Source organism: Pristiophorus japonicus, chromosome 17, assembly GCF_044704955.1.
Source record: "Pristiophorus japonicus isolate sPriJap1 chromosome 17, sPriJap1.hap1, whole genome shotgun sequence".
Taxonomy (NCBI): domain Eukaryota; kingdom Metazoa; phylum Chordata; class Chondrichthyes; family Pristiophoridae; genus Pristiophorus; species Pristiophorus japonicus.
In genome coordinates this window covers 64,759,428-64,779,891 of record NC_091993.1, presented here as the reverse complement: position 1 = coordinate 64,779,891, position 20,464 = coordinate 64,759,428, and the positions used below count along the sequence as shown (strand labels likewise).

At 46.9% G+C, this 20,464-nt stretch overlaps 1 protein-coding gene across 1 annotated transcript; it reads left to right on the top strand.

Moving 5' to 3' along the window:
- The first annotated feature begins 555 nt into the window (after window positions 1–555).
- On the top strand, window positions 556–7,278 carry LOC139227991 (TSC22 domain family protein 3-like). The gene is made up of 3 exons (XM_070859144.1): window positions 556–562; window positions 1,391–1,509; window positions 7,069–7,278. The coding sequence occupies exons 1-3, from the start codon at window positions 556–558 to the stop codon at window positions 7,276–7,278; spliced, it is 336 nt and encodes a 111-aa protein (XP_070715245.1).
- Window positions 7,279–20,464: the final 13,186 nt, after the last annotated feature.

Genomic DNA, 20,464 nt, shown 5'->3' with positions numbered 1-20,464 from the left:
AGAGGGTATGCGTTGATACTGATGCAGACCATCATACATCATGAATGCCGTGAGCGGTTTGCTGTCCTCCGCTAGGGGTATGTACAGGTAACTGCGGCACATGTCGAGTTTCGTAAAGACTATTGAGCTGTGGAATTCTGAAGAAAGTTCATCGATGGTAGGAAGAGGGAACTTGTCGGGGATGAGGGCCTTGTTGACCTCTTTCAGGTCAAGGCGGATCGGCCCAATTTTATGCCAAGCAATGACTAAGTTCGAGATTGAGGATGATGAGTCAATGCTCTCAATGATACCCTGAGATTCGAGTCGCATTAATTCTGTGGATACTTGGTTGCGAACCGCGAATGGGAGGTGGCAAAGTTGCTGCGTAACCAGTTTGATGGAAGGGTTAACGCGGGGACGATGGCAGAATTTTGTTGTCACTCCAAACCCTGTGAAGATTGAGGGATGCTGCTTGTCAAAGTCCACCGTGTACACAGGTGTGTCGGTTGGGTCGTAAACTTTGAACCCAAGCATGTCAAAAAGGTCAACACCCATGGGGCTTCATCCCTTCGTGACATGAAAGGTAAAGTTCTCCAATGTTATGTCCTTGTAGTATATCTGGACAGATATAACCCCAAATACCTCAATTTTGGAGTTGGAGTAGAGTGTAAGTTGCGGGCTGCAGTTGACAGTGCGTGAAGTGGTTTTCGTACACAGCCTCGCTCAATATGGAGACTTTGGCTCCAAGGTCAATGAGGAGGCAGCAGGGTGTGCCGTCAATGTTTACCTCACCATCCTTGAATTTGCCTGAACCAATGTGCGTTGTCAATAACGGTGTAAACCATACTGGGTTCATCACTATCGGGGTTGTGCACATGTTGAATATGCTGCAAAGAGTGAGAGGCATCAGCAAAATGGTTCATTTTACCACATGCAGAGCATTTCTTCCCATGAGCAGGAAAGTTAAGACTCTTTGCTGAGTGTGATTTGTCCCCACAGCCCTGGGTCTCTGCTGTGATTTCTGCTTTGGATGAACGCTTTGCACATGGGCTGTAGCTGCAGTCCGCTGCACAGGGGGAGCAGGGGATCTGATCGCTTTTGAATTGGAAAGCTCTGATTCATTTGCATTGCCAAATTTGTTGTTGCTTTGTCCAATGTCAATTTATCATCCTCTATTAGCAAGCATTCCCAAATGCGGGGGATCATTGTTTTCTCAATAATTTGATCCCTGATCATTTCCTCTGTAAGTGCTACAAAGTTACACGTAGCAGCCAGTTCAGTTAATGAAATGATGTATTGTTTGATTGGTTCACCGTTCCCTTGCCCCCTTTGATGGAATTAGTATCTCTCCATCATGATACTTTTCTTTGGCCCAAAATACTTCTCTAGGGCACTTACCGTTTTGTCGTAGGACTCCGTGTCTTTGATTTGGCCAAAGATGCATTGGCCTTTGGTGCCGAGGCAGTGGATAAATATTGCATGGCGATGAGCTGGTGTTACGTTGTCGCCATCAAACCCACTCGCCATGATGTAGGTAGAAAAACTTTTTATCCATCTCGGTCACGGAATTGGAGGGTCGCTGGGTGTCGAAAGGAAAGGCAACGGGAGGGATGGGAGGGTAGGGAGGTTAATTTGAATCATTCTCATTGCCAAATTATGTTGTGTACGCTTAAATAACTGACAAACTGAGCCAGGAGAAATGTAACTTAACTTAACTGTGCTTTTATACAATCCAAAATGGAGTCCCAAACCGGCATGAACCAGAATGAATACAGCAACTGTGAATAGCTCCCGCAGGGTCCTAATGCCCATCCAGTAAACTGAAACAAATAAATAGAGCATGAACACAACAAAGCGTATGCAGAAACCAAACGCAGGCAGCGGAAGGAACGTGCGGCAAACCAGGCTCCCCACCCACCCTTTCCTTCAACCACTGTCCCACCTGTGAGACTGTAATTCCTGTATTGGACTGTTCAGTCACCTGAGAACTCACTTTGAGAGTGGAAGCAAGTCTTCCTCGATCTCGAGGGACTGCCTGTGATGATGTAATACCATCACCAACAGGCACCTGGCACAGCCCGCACCAGAATTGTCCGCACGTGGCTCGGACACCGTTTCTGACTCAAAATGGCTCCTGTCGGGCACAAACAATGGGCGCTACGCAACCACATTTCTGCGACTTGGATTTTACAGTCTATGTGCGATTAACCTGAACATCTTTCCTCTGACTCCTAACAACTGGTTGTGGAATTCTACCTGAGAAATCTCAAAGTTAGCCAATATAGGGATTATTTTAATAAATGGAATCAATCCGGCAATGTGCAGCTGGAAAGTGGCTGTCAGGGCGCGGAGGCCGGGACAGTGAGACAGTGGGGGAGGGGACAGTGAGACGGTGGGGGAGGGGACAGTGAGACAGTGGGGGCGGGGTCAGTGAGATAGTGGGGGCGGGGACAGTGAGACAGTGGGGGCGGGGTCAGTGAGACAGTGGGGGCGGGGACAGTGAGACAGTGGGGGAGGGAACAGTGAGATGGTGGGGGCGGGGTCAGTGAGACAGTGGGGGCGGGGACAGTGAGACAGTGGGGGAGGGAACAGTGAGATGGTGGGGGCGGGGTCAGTGAGACAGTGGGGGTGGGGTCAGTGAGACAGTGGGGACGGGGACAGCGAGATAGTGGGGGAGGGAACAGTGAGACAGTGGGGGCGGGGTCAGTGAGACAGTGGGGGCGCGGACAGTGAGACAGTGGGGGAGGGGTCAATGAGACAGTGGGGGCGGGGTCAGTGAGACAGTGGGGGCGGGGACAGCGAGACAGTGGGGGAGGGGACAGTGAGACAGTGGGGGAGGGGTCAGTGAGACGGTGGGGGAGAGGACAGTGAGACGTTGGTGGAGGGGACAGTGAGACAGTGGGGGTGGGGTCAGTGGGGGCGGGGTCAGTGAGACAGTGGGGGCGGGGACAGTGAGACAGTGGGGGCGGGGACAGCGAGACAGTGGGGGAGGGGACAGTGAGACGGCGGGGGACGGGTCAACGCGACAGTGGGGGTGGGGTCAGTGAGACAGTGGGGGCCGAGACAGTGGGGGAGGGGACAGTGAGACCGTGGGGGCGGGGTCAGTAAGACAGTGGGGGAGGGGTCAGTGAGGCAGTGGAGGAGGGGACAGTGAGACGGTGGGGGAGTGGACAGTGAGACAGTGGGGGCGGGGTCAGTGGGACAGTGGGGGCGGGGTCAGTGAGACAGTGGGGGCGGGGACAGTGAGACAGTGGGGGCGGGGACAGCGAGACAGTGGGGGAGGGGACAGTGAGACAGTGGGGGAGGGGTCAGTGAGGCAGTGGGGGAGGGGACAGTGAGACGGTGGGGGAGTGGACAGTGAGACAGTGGGGGCGGGGTCAGTGGGACAGTGGGGGCGGGGTCAGTGAGACAGTGGGGGCGGGGACAGTGAGACAGTGGGGGCGGGGACAGCGAGACAGTGGGGGAGGGGACAGTGAGACAGTGGGGGAGGGGTCAGTGAGACAGTGCGGGAGGGGTCAGTTAGAAGGTGGGGGAGGGGACAGTGAGACGGTGGGGGAGGGGACAGTGAGACGGTGGGGGAGGGGACAGTGAGACAGTGGGGGAGGGGACAGTGAGACAGTGGGGGAGGGGACAGGGAGTCGGTGGGGGAGGGGACAGTGAGGGTGGGGGAGGGGACAGTGAGGCGGTGGGGGCGGGGTCAGTGAGACGGTGGGAGAGGGGACAGTGAGACGGTGGGGGCGGGGTCAGTGAGACGGTGGGGGAGGTGACAGTGAGACGGTGGGGACGGGGTCAGTGAGACGGTGGGGGAGGGGACAGTGAGGCGGTGGGGGAGGGGACAGTGAGGCGGTGGGGGCGGGGTCAGTGAGACTCGGGGGAGGGGCAGTGACAGTGGGGGTGGGGATTTTGCACCAGATATTTCCTGAAGCAACAACGGAAGTCAGAATTAATTTCATTTCTTTCTTCTATCTGTGATGCAGTGCATCTGGGGCAGGTGTGATCGCCATCGACAACAGGATTGAACAGGCAATGGTAAGCTGGAAGCTCAGAGTCAGAGTCAGTGCTCTATTCATTACAGCAACAGTGTCCATTCTACAATTTCTTCATCTACAAGATATTTGCATTTACAACAGGGCTCATGTCCCCCGGGATTCCCCCATACCCCGGGTCTCCTATCCCACCACCCCTTCGGTTTCACTCATACCCTGGGGTTCCTGTCCACCCAGGTTCCTCCATACTCCATGTATCCTATCCCACCACCCCTCCGGTTTCCCCCATACCCCGGGACTCCTGTTCACCCGGGGTTCCCCCATACCCCAGGTCTCCTATCCCACCACCCCTCCAGTTTCCCCCATACCCCGGGATGCTGTCCACCCAGGTTCCACATCTGTCCCCCTCGCCACCCCCACCCCCCCTCCTCAGGTTCACCCTCCATGGTTTGTGTACAAACAGCAGCTGTGATCCAGGTGATAAAACAGATAGCAAGAGCTACAAAAATGGAGTGTGAACATCCTGAAAAGAAACTTGCGAGGATATCAAAAATCAACACAAAATGCTTTTAGAAATATATTGGAAAAGAAGGGTAGTCAGGAGCAATGTGGGACCCTTGAACTGGTAATGGTAATATTATAAATGAAAATAAGGAAATGCCAGACTTGTTTAATAAATACTTTGCATCAGTATTTGCAGTAGAGGAAGAGGATAGTGTGACAGGCATCCCAAGGAAACTAACAATAAAGTGACAGGAACTCACCAAAATTAGCATAAGCAAAATGCCAGTAATGAAGAAAATAATGGCACTGAAGAGTGACAAATCCCCAGGACCAGCTGGTTTCCATCCCAGGGTTTTAAAGGAAGTAGGTGAGAAAATTGTCAATGCCCCAACTATAATCTTCCAAAGTTCTCTTGATTCAGGAACCATTCCTTTAGATTGGAAAGTTGCACGTCACTCTGCTATTAAGAAAGCAAAGAGAGGGAAACTAGGCAAAGATAGACCAGTTAGTCCGATATCTGTTGTCAGGAAATTACTAGAGCTTATAATTAAGGATAAAGTGACTGAACACCTCTGGGCTGAAAACACACCCTGGTTCTGCTGGTTTCACTGCCGCGGTGGATGAAGTGGCCTCTTGAGCGAAATTCCGCTCTTTGCTTTTTTTTTTGGTGGACCAGAAGTTGTTCATAATGGGGGCGGATATGCGGTGGTGAGCACATTAGAGGGGTGGAGGTTGGGCGGGGGGGGGTGGGGGGGGTGGGAGGCGGAGTGTCCACTGCTGTCAGTCATCAGTGTAGCACTGATGATGTTTTCACAGCGCTGCAACACCACGGCTCTCCCTTTCACTTAAAGGGGCGATATTTAAAGTTCGGTCCACTGGGCCACCAGGGAGGGTTTCGGCAGCCCAGCCGAACCCGGGGGCATAATTGTCGACTGACAAAAAAATCATGGCAGCAGCAGCAGTAGGTAAGCCCCTTTAATGGGAGCCGCACCGCCATTTTAGGAGGCCACAGCCTCACTAGACCACCTGAGAAAAGCAGGTTTTGGCACCGCCTGGCCGGAGGAAGATTTTCTCGGCGGAATTTCGCCGTCGGGGAGGAACATCAGTGGTTTGCGCACTCTGAAGAACGCACTTGAGACGGATCGGCAACAGTGGAGTGATGGGTGGGGGGGGAGGGGTGGAAGCGGGTCACCGCCTGGATACCGCAGCAGTGGAATTTTGATAATGGTGGCCATTACACGAAAAATCGGCGGCCATAGCACTCCACAGCGTGGCTGCCGATTTCCGGTGGTAGCAGGCATTAAGGAAAGGGGCAATTTTGGCCCCCTTAAATTTTCAGCTGATAAGAGCAAGCCAGTATAAATTTGTGAAATGTAGGTCAGAATCTGACGAACCTGATTGAATTTTCTTGAAGAGGTAACTAAATTACTGGACAGGGAACTTTCCATGGATGTTATTTATATGGACTTCCAGAAGGCATTCAATAAAATCCCTCATAAGAGAGTGCTAACTAAAGTTGAAGTTCATGGAATTGAAGGCAAATTATTGACCTGATTCTGAAATTGGCTGAGCAGCAGGAGACCAAGAGTAAAGATCTCACATTAGCATCACACAGGGATCTGTGATGGGCCTCAACTATTCACTGTACTTATTAACAACTTAGATGACGGGATAGAGAGGCACACATCCAAGTTTGCTGATGACACAAAGATGGGCGGCATTGTAAGCAGTGTAGATGGAAGCATAAAATTATAAAAAGAGATATTAATAGGTTAGGTGAATGGGCAAAACTGTGGCAAATAAATTTCAATATAGACAAGTGTGAGGTCATCCATATTGGATTTAAAAAGGATGTGCTTTCAAAATGGTGAAAAGCTAGAAACAGTGGAGGTCCAAAGGGACTTAAGGGTTCGTGTATATAGATCATTAAAATATCATGGACAGGTACAAAAAAATCAAAATGGCTAGTGGAATGCATGGCTTTATATCTAGAGGGCTGTAATACAAGGTACAAAGCCCTGGTTGGACCACACCTGGAGCACTGTGAGCAGGTCTGGGCACCACACCTTAGGAAGAATATATTGACCTTGGAGGGAGTGCAGTGTAGGTTTACCAGAATGATACTTGGACTCCGAGGGTTAGATTATGACCAGAAATTATACAGATTAGGGTTGTATTCCCTCGAATTTAGGGGTGATTTGATTGAAATTTAAGATATTAAGGGGAACTGATAGGGTAGATAGAGAGAAACTATTTCCGCTGGTCCTAATGTAGTATTAGGCGACATAATCTAAAACTTAGAGCCAGACCATTCAGGAGTGAAATTAGGAAACAGTTCTACATGTAAAGGGTGGTAGAAGTTTGGAACTCTCTTCCGCAAATGGAAACTGATGCTGGGTTAGTTGTTAATTTAAAATCTGAGATTAATAGAGTTCTGGGCAAAGGCGGGTATAGGAAGTTAGGTCACAGATCAACCATGATCTCAGTGAATGGTGGAGTAGACACGAGGGGCTGAATGGCCTCCTCCTGTTCCTATGTTCCATGTACCAAGGTATGTGTATTAACAGTAGCTGTGACCAGACACTGTGTTATGTTGCAGGACCTAGTGAAGACTCACCTGATGGTTGCAGTGCAGGAGGAAGTCCGTGTGCTGAAGGAACAGATCAAGGAACTGGTGGAGAAGAACTCAATGTTGGAGCGGGAGAACAGCTTCCTGAAGAAGCTGGCCAGTCCTGAGCAGCTCCAGCAGTTTCAGCTGCAGAACAGCGCAGCACATCCAAAACAGACCATGTCCCCCCTGATCATCTAATACATGGGTGGGTCGGCGATTTAAGGACCGAGTCTGCAAGTGAGGACAACCACTCATGTATTGACTAAATATTACAAGAGAGAGACTTCAGCTGGAATTAGTCAGATAGATATTCCACAGGCTGAGATGTTTTTCTATCTACTTGTCAGCCTCCAATAAACAAGGTTTACAAATGGACATGGAATGAACAGGGTTGGGTGCCCTGGGGAATCATTCCCCCACATATAGCCCACAGAACTCAAGGACACTTTCCATCCATGGTATGACTCCAGCCAGTGGAGAGTTTCCCCTGGCCCATTGACATCAATTTTACTAGGGTCCTTGATGTCACACTCAGTCAAATGCTGCCTTGATGTCAAAGGCAGTCACTCTCACCTCACCGCTGAAATTCAGCTCTTTTATCTATGTTTGGACAAAGACTGTAATGAGGTCAGGAGTTGAATGGTCATGTCCGAACCCAAACTGAGCAACAGTAAGCAGGTTATTGGTGAGTAAGTGCTGCTTGATAGCGCTGACGATGACATCTTCCATCACTTTGATGAGGGTAAACTGATGGAGTGGTAATTGGCCAGATTGGATTTGTCCTGCTTTTTGTGGACCTGGGCAATTTTCCACATTGTTGGGTAGATGCCAGTATAGAATCTGTACTGGAACAGCTTGGCCAGAGACGCAGCTAGTTCTGGAGCACAATCTTCAGCACAACAGCTGGGATGTTGTCGGGGCCCATAGCCTTTGCTGTATCCACTGCACTCAGCCTTTTTTTGATATCACATGGAGTGAATCGAATTGGCTGAAGGCTGGCTTCTGTGATGGTGGGGAGCTCAGGAGGCAGTCAAGATAGATCATTCACTCGGCATTTCTGGCTGAAGATGATTGCAAACGCTTCAGCCTTGTCTTTTGCACTCGTGCTGGGCTCCACCATCACTGAGGATGGGAATGTTCATGGAGCCTCCTCCTTCCGTTAGTTGTTTAGTGGTCCACCACCATTCACAACTGGATATGGTAGGATTGCAGAGATTTTATCTGATCCGTTGGTTGATGGATGACTTAGCTCTGACTATGGCTTGCTGTTTCTGCTGTTTAGTAGGCCTGTGTTGTAGTTTTACCAGGTTGGTATCTCATTTTTAGGTACACCTGTTGCTGCTCCTGGCATGCCTTCTACAATCCTCACTGAACCAGGGTTCCCTAGCTAGATGGTAATGGTAGAATGAAGGATATGCTGGGCCATGAGGTTACTGATTGTGGTGGTATACAATTATGCTACAATGCCTCTTGGATGCCTTAGATCTGTTTCTGAATCTATCCCATTTAGCACAGTGTTAGTGCCACACAACACGATGTAGGGTGTCCTCACTGTGAAGACCAGACTTTGTCTCTACAAGGACTGTGTGGTGGTCACTCTTACCAATAATGTCATGGACAGATGCATCTGAGACAGGTAGATTGGTTAGAACGAGGTCAAGTAGGTTTTTCCCTCATGTTGCTTCTCTCAGCTGCCCCAAGCTCAGCCTAGCTTCCATGTCCTTCAGCCATCCAAATCCAAATAAACGTAAGTTGTCATTCGATCACAAACTGGCAAATTTTCTGATTACCTATCGGAATACTCCTCATACCACTACTAGTAGAACACTAGCAGAGTTGTTTTTCAAATGACAGTCACGAACCAGGTTCTTGTTGTTAAAGCTAAACTTGGCAGTCAGTAGATGAGAAACAATCAAGGCAGAGAGTTATGATGTTAGAGTTAGAGAGAGAAGTGTGAAGTTGAATCAGAAGGTTAGAGTGAAGAACCATCACCATAAATGGTTAAAGTGTTTACCAGGAAGAATAGTGAAGATATATGTTTCTCGCACATTTTGATCAAGAAAGGTTAGGTTTGTTCACATTGATCATATCTTACCTACAGATGTGGAAGGAGTTGAAAGTTGTGATGATTCAATTTATTCTGATGAGTCAGAAAGTCTTGTTTCAAGTAGAGTACCAGTAGAAAATCCTACATCAGATGTACTAGGAATAAGTCCAAGAGACAGTCAGAATTTATGTCTGAGTCCAAGTCAGGCAGACAAACAGTCTGAAGTTGTAGAGAGTCCAAATGTAGATCAAGGTCAGCCCTTGGAAAAAAAACTCTCCTCAGGCTCAGCCTAGAATGAGTCAAAGTCCTACAACAAGATCGGAAAGTTCTGTTCAAGAAAGAAGGTATTCTCTTCGAAACAGATAACAAGTGATTAAGTTTAACCTGTAAATATGAAAAATAAGTTCAATCTTTTGTTGGTGTTACAGAATTCTATGGTAGAATTTGGAAACATAAAATGGGTTCCATTTGAGAAATGTATACCAAGAGTAGTATATACCATGCAAGTCATGTATAATGATTATTTGCTACGATTAACTTCTTCAGTAAGGAGGGAGAAGTGTTATAGAGCCACTTGGTGGACTACTGATGTATATAACAATAAAGCATGTGCTGTGCAGTTCTTACCCGGAAGCCATGTTGTGTAATTCTCTGGAATACTGTCTCTCAAGATACCACATCAAGCTTGCTTTCACGTTATCACTGCTCCCTTTATCTTGCCCTCTTGTACTCTTTTCAGCCTCAGTAATTTCCTGCACTCTGTCTGTTCACGTGGGTTTCCGAATGTAAAATTTATGGGTCCAGTTATTTTCAACTAGAGTTGTTTACACTTCTCCAATTCTGGTTACTGACTTTTTTCCTCATTTTTTTCCTGCAATTCTAATTTTTTAGAGAGCGTTCTCCTCTTTTCAGTGCCCCATCCACCCCCACCCTCCGCTCCTCTGCCACCCACCCCACAAGAGCTGGGATATGGTTCTATCCCAAGCGACCATTCTGTATGCGTAAATCCAGAAAGTTTGTGTCATCAGACTATTCGCCTGCATGGGGCATTACAGCCGAGCGTAAACCTGCCCTAACCTTGCATTGGAAGCTGTGGGCTTTCCACCAGGGTTCACCAGCTAACAATCAGGAGTGTAAACATTTGCTGATTCCCTTTCCCCAAATCCACAGCACTGAAGCCACTTGCTTCACCGTGACCCATTATCCTCACTGAGATCAGTTCATTCAGCGCAGACTGGGGACTGATTCCTGCCTCAGGGACTCACCATTTAATCACACAAATCGTTCAAAAATTCCCAGATAATATCTTAAAATTGCAAATGTATGGAATAGTTTTTCTCCTATTTTCTCCTATAAATGATATCCAGTGAGAAAGGAGAACTGTCTCTTTATCTGATTCACTGATCGGCCAGACAGAAATCTGGGAGCGGCAGCATCACCTAGAGGACAATCTGGGAAGTGCAAGCAAGGTAGAAAAATAGAAGAAATATAGAAATTTACAGCGCAGAAGGAGGCAATCTCGGCTCATCGTGTCCGCGCCGGCCAACAAAGAGCCACTCGGCCCTAAAGGTTGCATATAAACCTATGAACAATGACGGAAAGGCAACGAGCATCCAGCCCAACCAGTCCACCTCACTCAACTGCGACACTCCTTATACTAAAACATTCTACACTCCACCCCAACCGGAGCCATGTGATCTCCTGGGAGAGACAAAAAACAGATAAAAACCCAGGCCAATTTAGGGAGAAAAAAACTGGAAAAATTCCTCTCTGACCCATCCAGGCGATCAAAACTAGTCCAGGAGATCACCCTGGTCGTATTCGATTCCTTGCAGTACTTACCATTATATCTGCACCGTCCAACAAATGGTCACCAAGTCTAATCCCAATTACCAGCTCTAGGTCCGTAACCCTGCAAGTTACGGCACTTTAAGTGCCCATCACACCATTTTTTTAAAGTGGTAAGGGTTTCTGCATCCACCATTCTTCCAGGCAGTGAGTTCCAGATCCCCACAACCCTCTACGTAAAGAAGCCTCCCCTCAAATCCCCTCTAAACCTTCCATCCACCACCTTAAAACTATGCCCCCTCATAATGGACCCCTCCACCAATGGAAATAGGCCCTTACTATCCACTATGTCCAGGCCCCTCAATATTTTGTACACCTCGATGAGGTCTCCTCTCAACCTCCTCTGTTCCAATGAGAACAAACCCAGCCTATCCAATCTGTCCTCATAACTAAGATTCTCAATTCCAGGCAGCATCCTAGTAATTCTCCTCTGCACCCACTCTAGTGCAATCATGTCCTTCCTATAACATGGCGACCAGAACTGCACGCAGTTCTCCAGCTTTGACTAACCAAAGTATTATACAATTTAAGCATAATCTCCCTGCTCTTGTATTCTATGCCTCGGCCAATAAAGGCAAGTATTAAATATGCCTTCTTAACCACCTTATCCACCTGGCCTGCTACTTTCAGGGATCTGTGGACAAGCACTCCAAGGTCCCTTTGTTCATCCAACTATTAAGTGGCCTACCACTTAATGTGTACACCCTTTCCTTATTAGCCCTCCCAAAGTGCATCACCTCACACTTCTCTGCATTAAGTTCCATTTGCCGCTGCTCTGCCCACCTGATTAGTAGATTGATATCCTCCTGCAGCCCATGACTTTCCTCTTCATTACCAACCGCACAGCCAATTTTAGTGTCGCCGCAAACTTCTTAATCATACTCCCTCTATTCAAATCTAAATCATTGATATATACCACAAAAAGCAAGGGACCCAGTACTGAGCCCTGCGGAACCCCACTGGAAACATCCTTCCAGTCACAAAAACATCCATCAATCATTACTCTTTGCTTCCTACCTTCAAGTCAATTTTGGATTGAACTTGCCACTTTGCCCTGGATCCCATGGGCTTTAACCTTCATGACCAGTCTACCATGCGGGACTTGATCAAAAGCTTTGCTAAAGTCTATATATTCTACATCGTACTCACTACCCTCATCGACCCTCTTGGTTACCTGCTCAAAAAATTCAATTAGATTAGTCAAACACGATCTTCCCTTAACAAATCCGTGCTGAATGTCCTAATTAATCCTTGCCTTTCCAAAAGTAGATTTATCCTATCTTTCAGGACTTTTTCCAATAATTTTCTCACCACTGAGGTTAGGCTGACAGGCCTGTAATTACTCGGCCTATCGGCGCAGATAGCAGTTAACCGATATGATGCAATTGGTATTACGGAGACATGGCTCCAGGCTGACCAAGGCTGGGAACTTAACATCGAGAGGTATTCAATATTCGGGAAGGATACACAGAAAGGAAAAGGAGGTGGGGTAGCGTTGCTAGTTAAAGAGGAGATTAACACAATAGTAAGGAAGGACATTTGTTTGGATGATGTGGATTCTGTATGGGCAGAGCTGCGGAACACCAAGGGCAGAAAACATTAGTGGGAGTTGTGTACAGACCATCAAACAGTGGTAGTGAGATTGGGGATGGCATCAAACAGGAAATTAGGGATGCGTGCAATAAAAGTATAGCAGTTATCATGGGTGACTTTAATCTATATCTTGATTGGGTTACCAAACTGGTAGCAATACGTTGGAGGAGGATTTCCTGGAGAGAATAAGGGATTGTTTTCTAGACCAATATGTCGAGGAACCAACTAGAGAACAGGCCATCCTAGACTGAGTCTTGTGTAATGAGAGAGGATTAATTGGCAATCTTGTTGTGCGAGGCCCCTTGGGAAGAGTGACAATAATATAGTAGAATTCTTCATTAAGATGGAGAGTGACACAATTAATTCAGAGACTAGGGTCCTGAACTTAAAGAAAGGTAACTTCGATGGTATGAGACGCGAATTGGCGAGGATAGACTGGCGAATGACACTTAAAGGGTTGATGGTGGATAGGCAATGGCAGACATTTAAAGATCACATGGATGAACTTCAACAATTGTACATCCCTGTCAGGAGTAAAAATAAAACGGGAAGGGTGTCTCAACCGTGGCTAACAAGGGAAATTAGGGATAGTGTTAAATTAGGAAGAGGCATATAAATTGTCCAGAAAAAGCAGCAAACCTGAGGACTGGGAGAAATTTAGAATTCAGCAGAGGAGGACAAAGGGTTTAATTAGGAGAGGGAAAATAGAGTATGAAAGTAAACTTGCAGGGAACATAAAAACTGACTGCAAAAGCTTCTATAGATATGTGAAGAGAAAACGATTAGTGAAGACAAATGTAGGTCCCTTGAAGTCAGAATCAGGTGAATTTATAATAGGGAACAAAGAAATGGCAGACCAATTGAACAAATACTTTGGTTCTATCTTCACTAAGGAAGACACAAATAACCTTCCGGAAATACTAGGGGACTGAGGGTCTAGCGAGAAGGAGGAACTGAAGGAAATCCTTATTAGTCAGGAAATTGTGTTCGGGAAATTGATGGGATTGAAGGCCGATAAATCCCCGGGGCCTGATAGTCTGCATCCCAGAGTACTTAAGGAAGTGGTCCTAGAAATAGTGGATGCATTGGTGGTCATTTTCCAACATTCTATAGACTCTGGATCAATTCCTATGGATTGGAGGATAGCTATTGTAATCCCACTTTTTAAAAAAGGAGGGAGAGAGAAAACAGGGAATTATAGACTGGTTAGCCTGACATTGGTAGTGGGGAAAATGTTGGAATCAATTATTAAAGACGTAATAGCCGTGCATTTGGAAAGCAGTGACAGGATCGGTCCAAGTCAGCATAGATTTATGAAAGAGAAATCATGCTTGACAAATCTTCTAGAATTTTTTGAGGATGTAACTAGTAGAGTGGACAAGGGAGAACCAGTGGATATGGTGTATTTGGACTTTCAAAAGGCTTTTGACAAGGTCCTACACCAGAGATTATTGTGCAAAATTAAAACACGTGGTATTGGGGGTAATGTATTGACATGGATAGAGAACTGGTTGGCAGACAGGAAGCAAAGAGTAGGAATAAACGGGTCCTTTTCAGAATGGCAGGCAGTGACTAGTGGGGTACCACAAGGTTCAGTGCTGGGCCCCCAGCTATTTACAAAAGACATTAATGATTTAGACGAAGGAATTGAATGTAATATCTCCAAGTTTGCAGATGACATGAAGCTGGGTGGCAGTGTGAGCTGTGAGGAGAATGCTAAGAGGCTTCAAGGTGACTTGGACAGGTTAGGTGAGTGGGCAAATGCATGGCAGATGCAGTATAAGTAGATAAATGTAAGGTTATCCACTTTGGTGGCAAAAACAGGGAGGCAGAATATTATCTGAATGGTGACAGTTTAGGAAAAGGAGAGGTGCAACGAGACCTGGGTGTCATGGTACATCAGTCATTGAAAGTAGGCATGCAAGTACAGCAGGCAGTAAAGAAGGCAAATGGAATGTTGGCCTGCATAGCGAGAGGATTTGAGTGTAGGAGCAGGGAGGTCCTACTGCAGTTGTACAGGGCCTTGGTGAGGCCACACCTTGAATATTGTGTTCAGTTTTGGTCTGCTAATCTGAGGAAGGACATTCTTGTTATTGAGGAAGTGCAGTGAAGGTTCACCAGACTGATTCTCGGGATGGCAGGACTGAAATATGAAGAAAGACTGGATCGACTAGCTTATATTCACTGGAGTTTAGAAGAATGAGAGGGGATCACATAGAAACATATAAAATTCTGACGGGATTAGACAGGTTAGATGCAGGAAAATGTTCCCAATGTTGGGGAAGTCCAGAACCAGGGGTCACAGTCTACGGTTAAGGGGTAAGCCATTTAGGACCGAGATGAGGAGAAACTTCTTCACTCAGGGATTGTGAACCTGTGGCATTCTCTACTACTTAAAGCTGTTGAGGCCGGTTCATTAGATATATTCAAAAGGGAATTATATGTGGCCCTTATGGCTAAAGGGATCAGGGGTTATGGAGAGAAGGCAGGAATGGGGTACTGAAGTTGCATGATCAGCCATGATCATACTGAATGATGGTGCAGGCTTGAAGGGCCGAATGGCCTACTCCTGCACCTATTTTCTATCCCTTTTGCCCTTCTTAAACAAGGGTACTACATTAGCAGTCCTCCAATCCTCCGGCACGGTGCCCAGATCCAAAGAGGACTGGAACTGATGGTCAAGGCCTCTGCTATTTCCTCTTTTACTTCGCTCAACAGCCTGGGATGCATTTCATCTGGGCCTGGGGACTTATCTACTTTCATAGCTGCTAAACCCCTTAATACTTCCTCTCTCACTATATTTATTTCATCCAGAATATCACACTCCTCCTTGATAGCAGTATCTGCAGTGCCCCTTTCCTTTGTGAAAATAGATGCAAGTATTCGTTAAGAACCTTACCAACATCTTCCACCTCCACACAAAGATTACCCTCATAGTCTCTACTAGGCCCTATCCTTTCTTTAGTTACCCTCTTATTCTTAATATATTTATAGAACATCTTAGGGTTTTCCTTAATTTTACTAGCCAAGAATTTCTCGTGCTCTTTCTTAGCATTCCTAATATCCTTTTTAATTTTGCCTCTTAACTTTCTATATTCATCTAAAGATTCTATTGTATTTAGCCGTTGGTATATGACATAAGCGTCCCTTTTTTTCTTAATCCTCCCCTGTAAGTCCCTAGACATCCAGGGGATTCTAGAATTATTATTTCCAAACTTTTTCTTTAAGGGCACATGTTTTGCCTGAGCCCTCCGGATCTCCTCCTTGAATGCCTTCCACTGTTCTGACACTGGTTTACCCACAAGTAGCTGTTTTCAGCCCACTATGGCCAAATCACTCCTTAACTTAGCAAAATTAGCTTTTCCCCAATTTGGAACTTTTATTCCAGGCCTATCCTTGTCCTTATCCATAACCAACTTGAATCTGACTGAATTATGATCACTGGCACCCAAGTGTTCTCCCAGTAATACCCCTTCAACCTGCCCAGCTTCATTCCCCAAAACTAAATCCAAGACTGCCCCCTCTCATGTTGGGCTTGTTACATACTGACCAAAAAAGTTCTCTTGAATACATTTCAAGAATTCCACACTCTCTATACTCTTCACACTAAATTTGTCCCAATCAATATTTGGATACTACCCTATGGTTTTTGGACTTCACAGCAATTTGCCTATATATTTGCTCCTCTATCTCCCTCCCACTGTTTGGGGGTCAATAATATACACCCAGCAGTGTGATCGCCCCTTTTTTATTTTTCAATTCGATCCATATAGCCTCGTTTAATGACCCCCCTAACATATCATCCCACCTCACCGTTGTAATAGTTTCTTTAATCTGTACCACGACCCCCACCCCCAACCTTTTTTACCCCCCTCTCTATCTTGTCTAAAAATCCTGTAGCCAGGAATATTGATCTGCCAAACCTGCCCCTCTTTCAGCCATGTTTCTGTAATGGCTGTAATGTCATACTCCCAAGTGTCTACCTGTGCTCTTAGCTCATCTGCCTTATTCGCTATAATCCTTGCATTAAAGTATATACCATTTAGCACAGGAAGACCTCCTTGCTTACTACTTACTAAGCCTTGTTTCCTCTGTCTTACAGATTCTCTTTCGAGATTCTTGCTATTCAATTTCTGCTTTACTTCCTTCCCTTTTGAATTTGTTCTCAGGTTCCCATCCCCCTGCGAAGCTAGTTTAAACTCTCCCCAACAGCACTAGCAAAACTCCTCACAAGAATATTGGTCCTGGCACTGTTGAGGTGCAACCCGTCCGGTTTGTACAGGTCCCGTCTCCCCCAGAAGCGGTCCCAATGCCTCAAGAATTTAAAGCCCTCCCTCCTACACCAACTTTCCAGCTAAGTTTTCATCCTCTCTATCTTTCTATTCTTATACTTATTAGCACATGGTACTGGTAATAACCCCGGAGATTACTACCTTTGAGGTCCTACCCTTTAATTTTCTTCCTAGCTCCCTGAATTCTGCCTGTAGGACCTCATCCCTCATTTTACCTATGTCATTGGTCCCGAGGTAGATCCTTACAATCCCAGGTGTTGACAATGTTAAGAAATTAAATATTCTCAGTACTTACAACAGGATGTTTGATCAGGACATGGCAAATTGCGTCTTACTCTCTGTATTTCTTGTAACATATATTTGGAAAAAGTCAATCTAATATCTAATGAGCATTCAATGTAAATCAAAACCTTTGGTTTATCTTGTATTTGGACAGTAACACTTCAGGCATCACACTTGATCAGTATATTTTCCTCTGCCCTGTCCTGGGAGAGCAGCAAGAAGGGCCCAATGTTGGAGGCCCGACAGCCAGCTGCAGGTCCCAGGCAAATGGTTCAGGGAGAAGAGATGTTTGCATCGCCTCGCCACAGCCACAGAGCACACGAGGAAAGCTTCCAGCAGCAACTGGGTGTGGAGAGAATAATCACACTTCACTCATTCTATTTTCACAAAACAGCAACAAGTCACAACTCAACAGGGACAGAATGTACCAACAATAAATAAGCTAAGCGATCCCACAACCAATGGATCAGATAAAAGCTCTGCTGCCCTCTCAGCCTCCTCTTGCGGTCCCCACTATCAGAAAAGCCAGTCCACGTGATATCAAGAAATGGCTGGATGCACTGGATACAGCAAAGGCTATGGGCCTCAACAACATCCTGGCTATAGTGTTGAAGCCTTGTGCTCCAGAACTAGCCACGCCTCTAGCCTACGGCTCTCACACAGTGACATCTATCCAACAATGTGGAAAACTGCTCAGGTATCCCTGTCCACAAAAAACAGGACAAATGCAATCCGGCCAATTACCACCCCATCAGTCTACTCTCAATCATCAGCAAAGTGATGGAAGGTGTCGTCATCAGTGCTATTATGTGGTACTTACAAAAAACCTGCTTACCGATGCTCAGTTTGGGTTCCGACAGGACCATTTGGCTCTAGACCTCACTACAGCCTTTGGACAAAATAGCTGAATTCCCGAGGTGAGGTGAGACTGATTGCCCTTGACATCAAGGCAGCATTTGACTGTGTGTGGCATCAAAGAGCTCGAGTAAAATTGAAGTCAATGGGAGTCATGGTGAAAACTCCACTGGCTGGAGTCATACCTAGCATAAAGGAAGATGGTTGCTGTTGTTGTAGGCCAATCATCTCGGCCTCAGGACATCGCTGGAGGAGTTCCTCAGGGCAGTGTCCTAGGCCCAACCATCTTCAGTTGCTTCATCAATGACCTTCCCTCCATTATAAGGGCAGAGTGGGATGTTCGCTGATGACGGCATTGTATTCCGTTCCTTTCCCAACATCTCAGATAATGAAGCAGACATTCAGGCTTGGGTTGGTACGTGGCAAGTAACATTCATGCCACACAAGTGCCAGGCAATGACCATCTCCAAAAAGAGAAAGTCTAACCACAATGCAGTCATCAGCGAACATCCCCACTCTGCCCTTATACTGGAGGGAAGGTCAATGATGAAGCAACTGAAGATGGTTGGGCCTAGGACACTGCCCTGAGGAACTCCTGCAGCGATGTCCTGGGGCCGAGATGATTGACCTCCAACAACCACAACCATCTTCCTTTGTGCTAGGTATGACTCCAGCCAGTGGAGTTTTCACCATGACTCCTATTGACTTCAATTTTACTCGGGCTTCTTGATGCCACACACGGTCAAATGCTGCCTTGGTGTCAAGGGCAGTCAGTCTCATCTCACCTCGGGAATTCAGCTATTTTATCCAAAGGCTGTTGTGAGGTCTAGAGCCAAATGGTCCTGTCGGAACCCAAACTGAGCATCGGTAAGCAGGTTTTTTGTAAGTGCCACATAATAGCACTGATGACGACACCTTCCATCACTTTGCTGATGATTGAGAGTAGACTGATGGGGCGGTAATTGGCCGGATTGCATTTGTCCTGTTTTTTGTGGACAGGGATACCTGAGCAGTTTTCCACATTGTTGGATAGATGTCAGTGTTGGAGCTGTAGGCTAGAGGCGTGGCTAGTTCTGGAGCACAAGTCTTCAACACTATAGCCAGGATGTTGTTGAGGCCCATAGCCTTTGCTGTATCCAGTGCGTCCAGCCATTTCTTGATATCATGTGAACTAGCTTTTCTGATAGTGGGTACTGCAAGAGGAGGCCGAGATGGATCATCCACTCAGCACCGATGAATGTGGCAGGGCTGCAGAGCTTTTATCTGATCCATTGGTTGTGGGATCGCTTAGTTCATTTATGGTTGGTACATTCCGTTCCTGCTGAGTTGTGACTTGTTGCTGTTTTGTGAAAATAGAATGAGTGAAGTGTGATTATTCTCTCCACACCCAGTTGCTGCTGGAAGCTTTCCTCGTGTGCTCTGTGGCTGTGGTAAAGTGGTGCAAACATCTCTTCTCCCTGAACCATTTGCTTGGGACCTGCAGCTGGCTGTCGGGCCTCCAACATTCAACAGCATTACCATCGTCTACTCCCCCACCATCAACATCCTGGGGGTCACCATTGCCCAGAAACTTAATACCATGGCTACAAGAGCAGGTCAGAGGCTGGGTATTCTGCAGCGAGTGTCTCACCTCCTGATTTCCAAAGTCGTTCCATCATCTAAAAGGCACAAGTCAGGAGTGTGATGGAATACTCCCCACTTGCCTGGATGAGTGCAGCTCTAACAACCCTCAAGAAGCTCGACATCATCTAGGACAAAGCAGCCCGCTTGATTGGCACCCATCCACCACCTTCAACACTGACTCCCTCTACTATCGGCGCACTGTGGCTGCAGTGTGTACCATCTACAAGATGCTCTGCAGCAACTCGCCAAGGCATTTTCAGCAGCACCTCCCAAACCCGTGACCTCTGCCATGCAGGACAGGGCAGCAGGTGCATGGGAGCGCCATCACCTCCAAGTCATACACCACCCTGACTTGGAAATATATCGTAATTCCTTCATTATCGCTGGGTCAAAATCCTGGAACTCCCTAACAACACTGTGGGAGTACCTTCACCACACGGACTGCAGCGGTTCAAGAAGGCGACTCACCACCACCTTCTCAAGAGCAATTACTAATTGGCAATAATTGCTGACATCCCAGTGACGCCTACTCCTGTGAATACATTTTTTTAAAGATGCTATCTCTTCATGTTCTTGGCAGTGCTTCAATTATTGCTTTCTTAGAACATAGGGGCCGAATGTGGTGGAAGTTACACCCACAGCCGCTGAAGTTCTGCCAGAAATGTAGCTTTTTGGCCAATTCCTCCGGAACCGCCCATCTGCCGTCCATGTTCCGCCCGGCGGGAGATTGGTGGGAAAGGGTTCCGCCGACGTGAGATCGGCCGCCCGCCCATGCCGGATGCTTCAAATGGCCCATATTGGTCAGTTATGCTGGCCTGCAGTCGACCTGCCGCTCCCCAGAAGG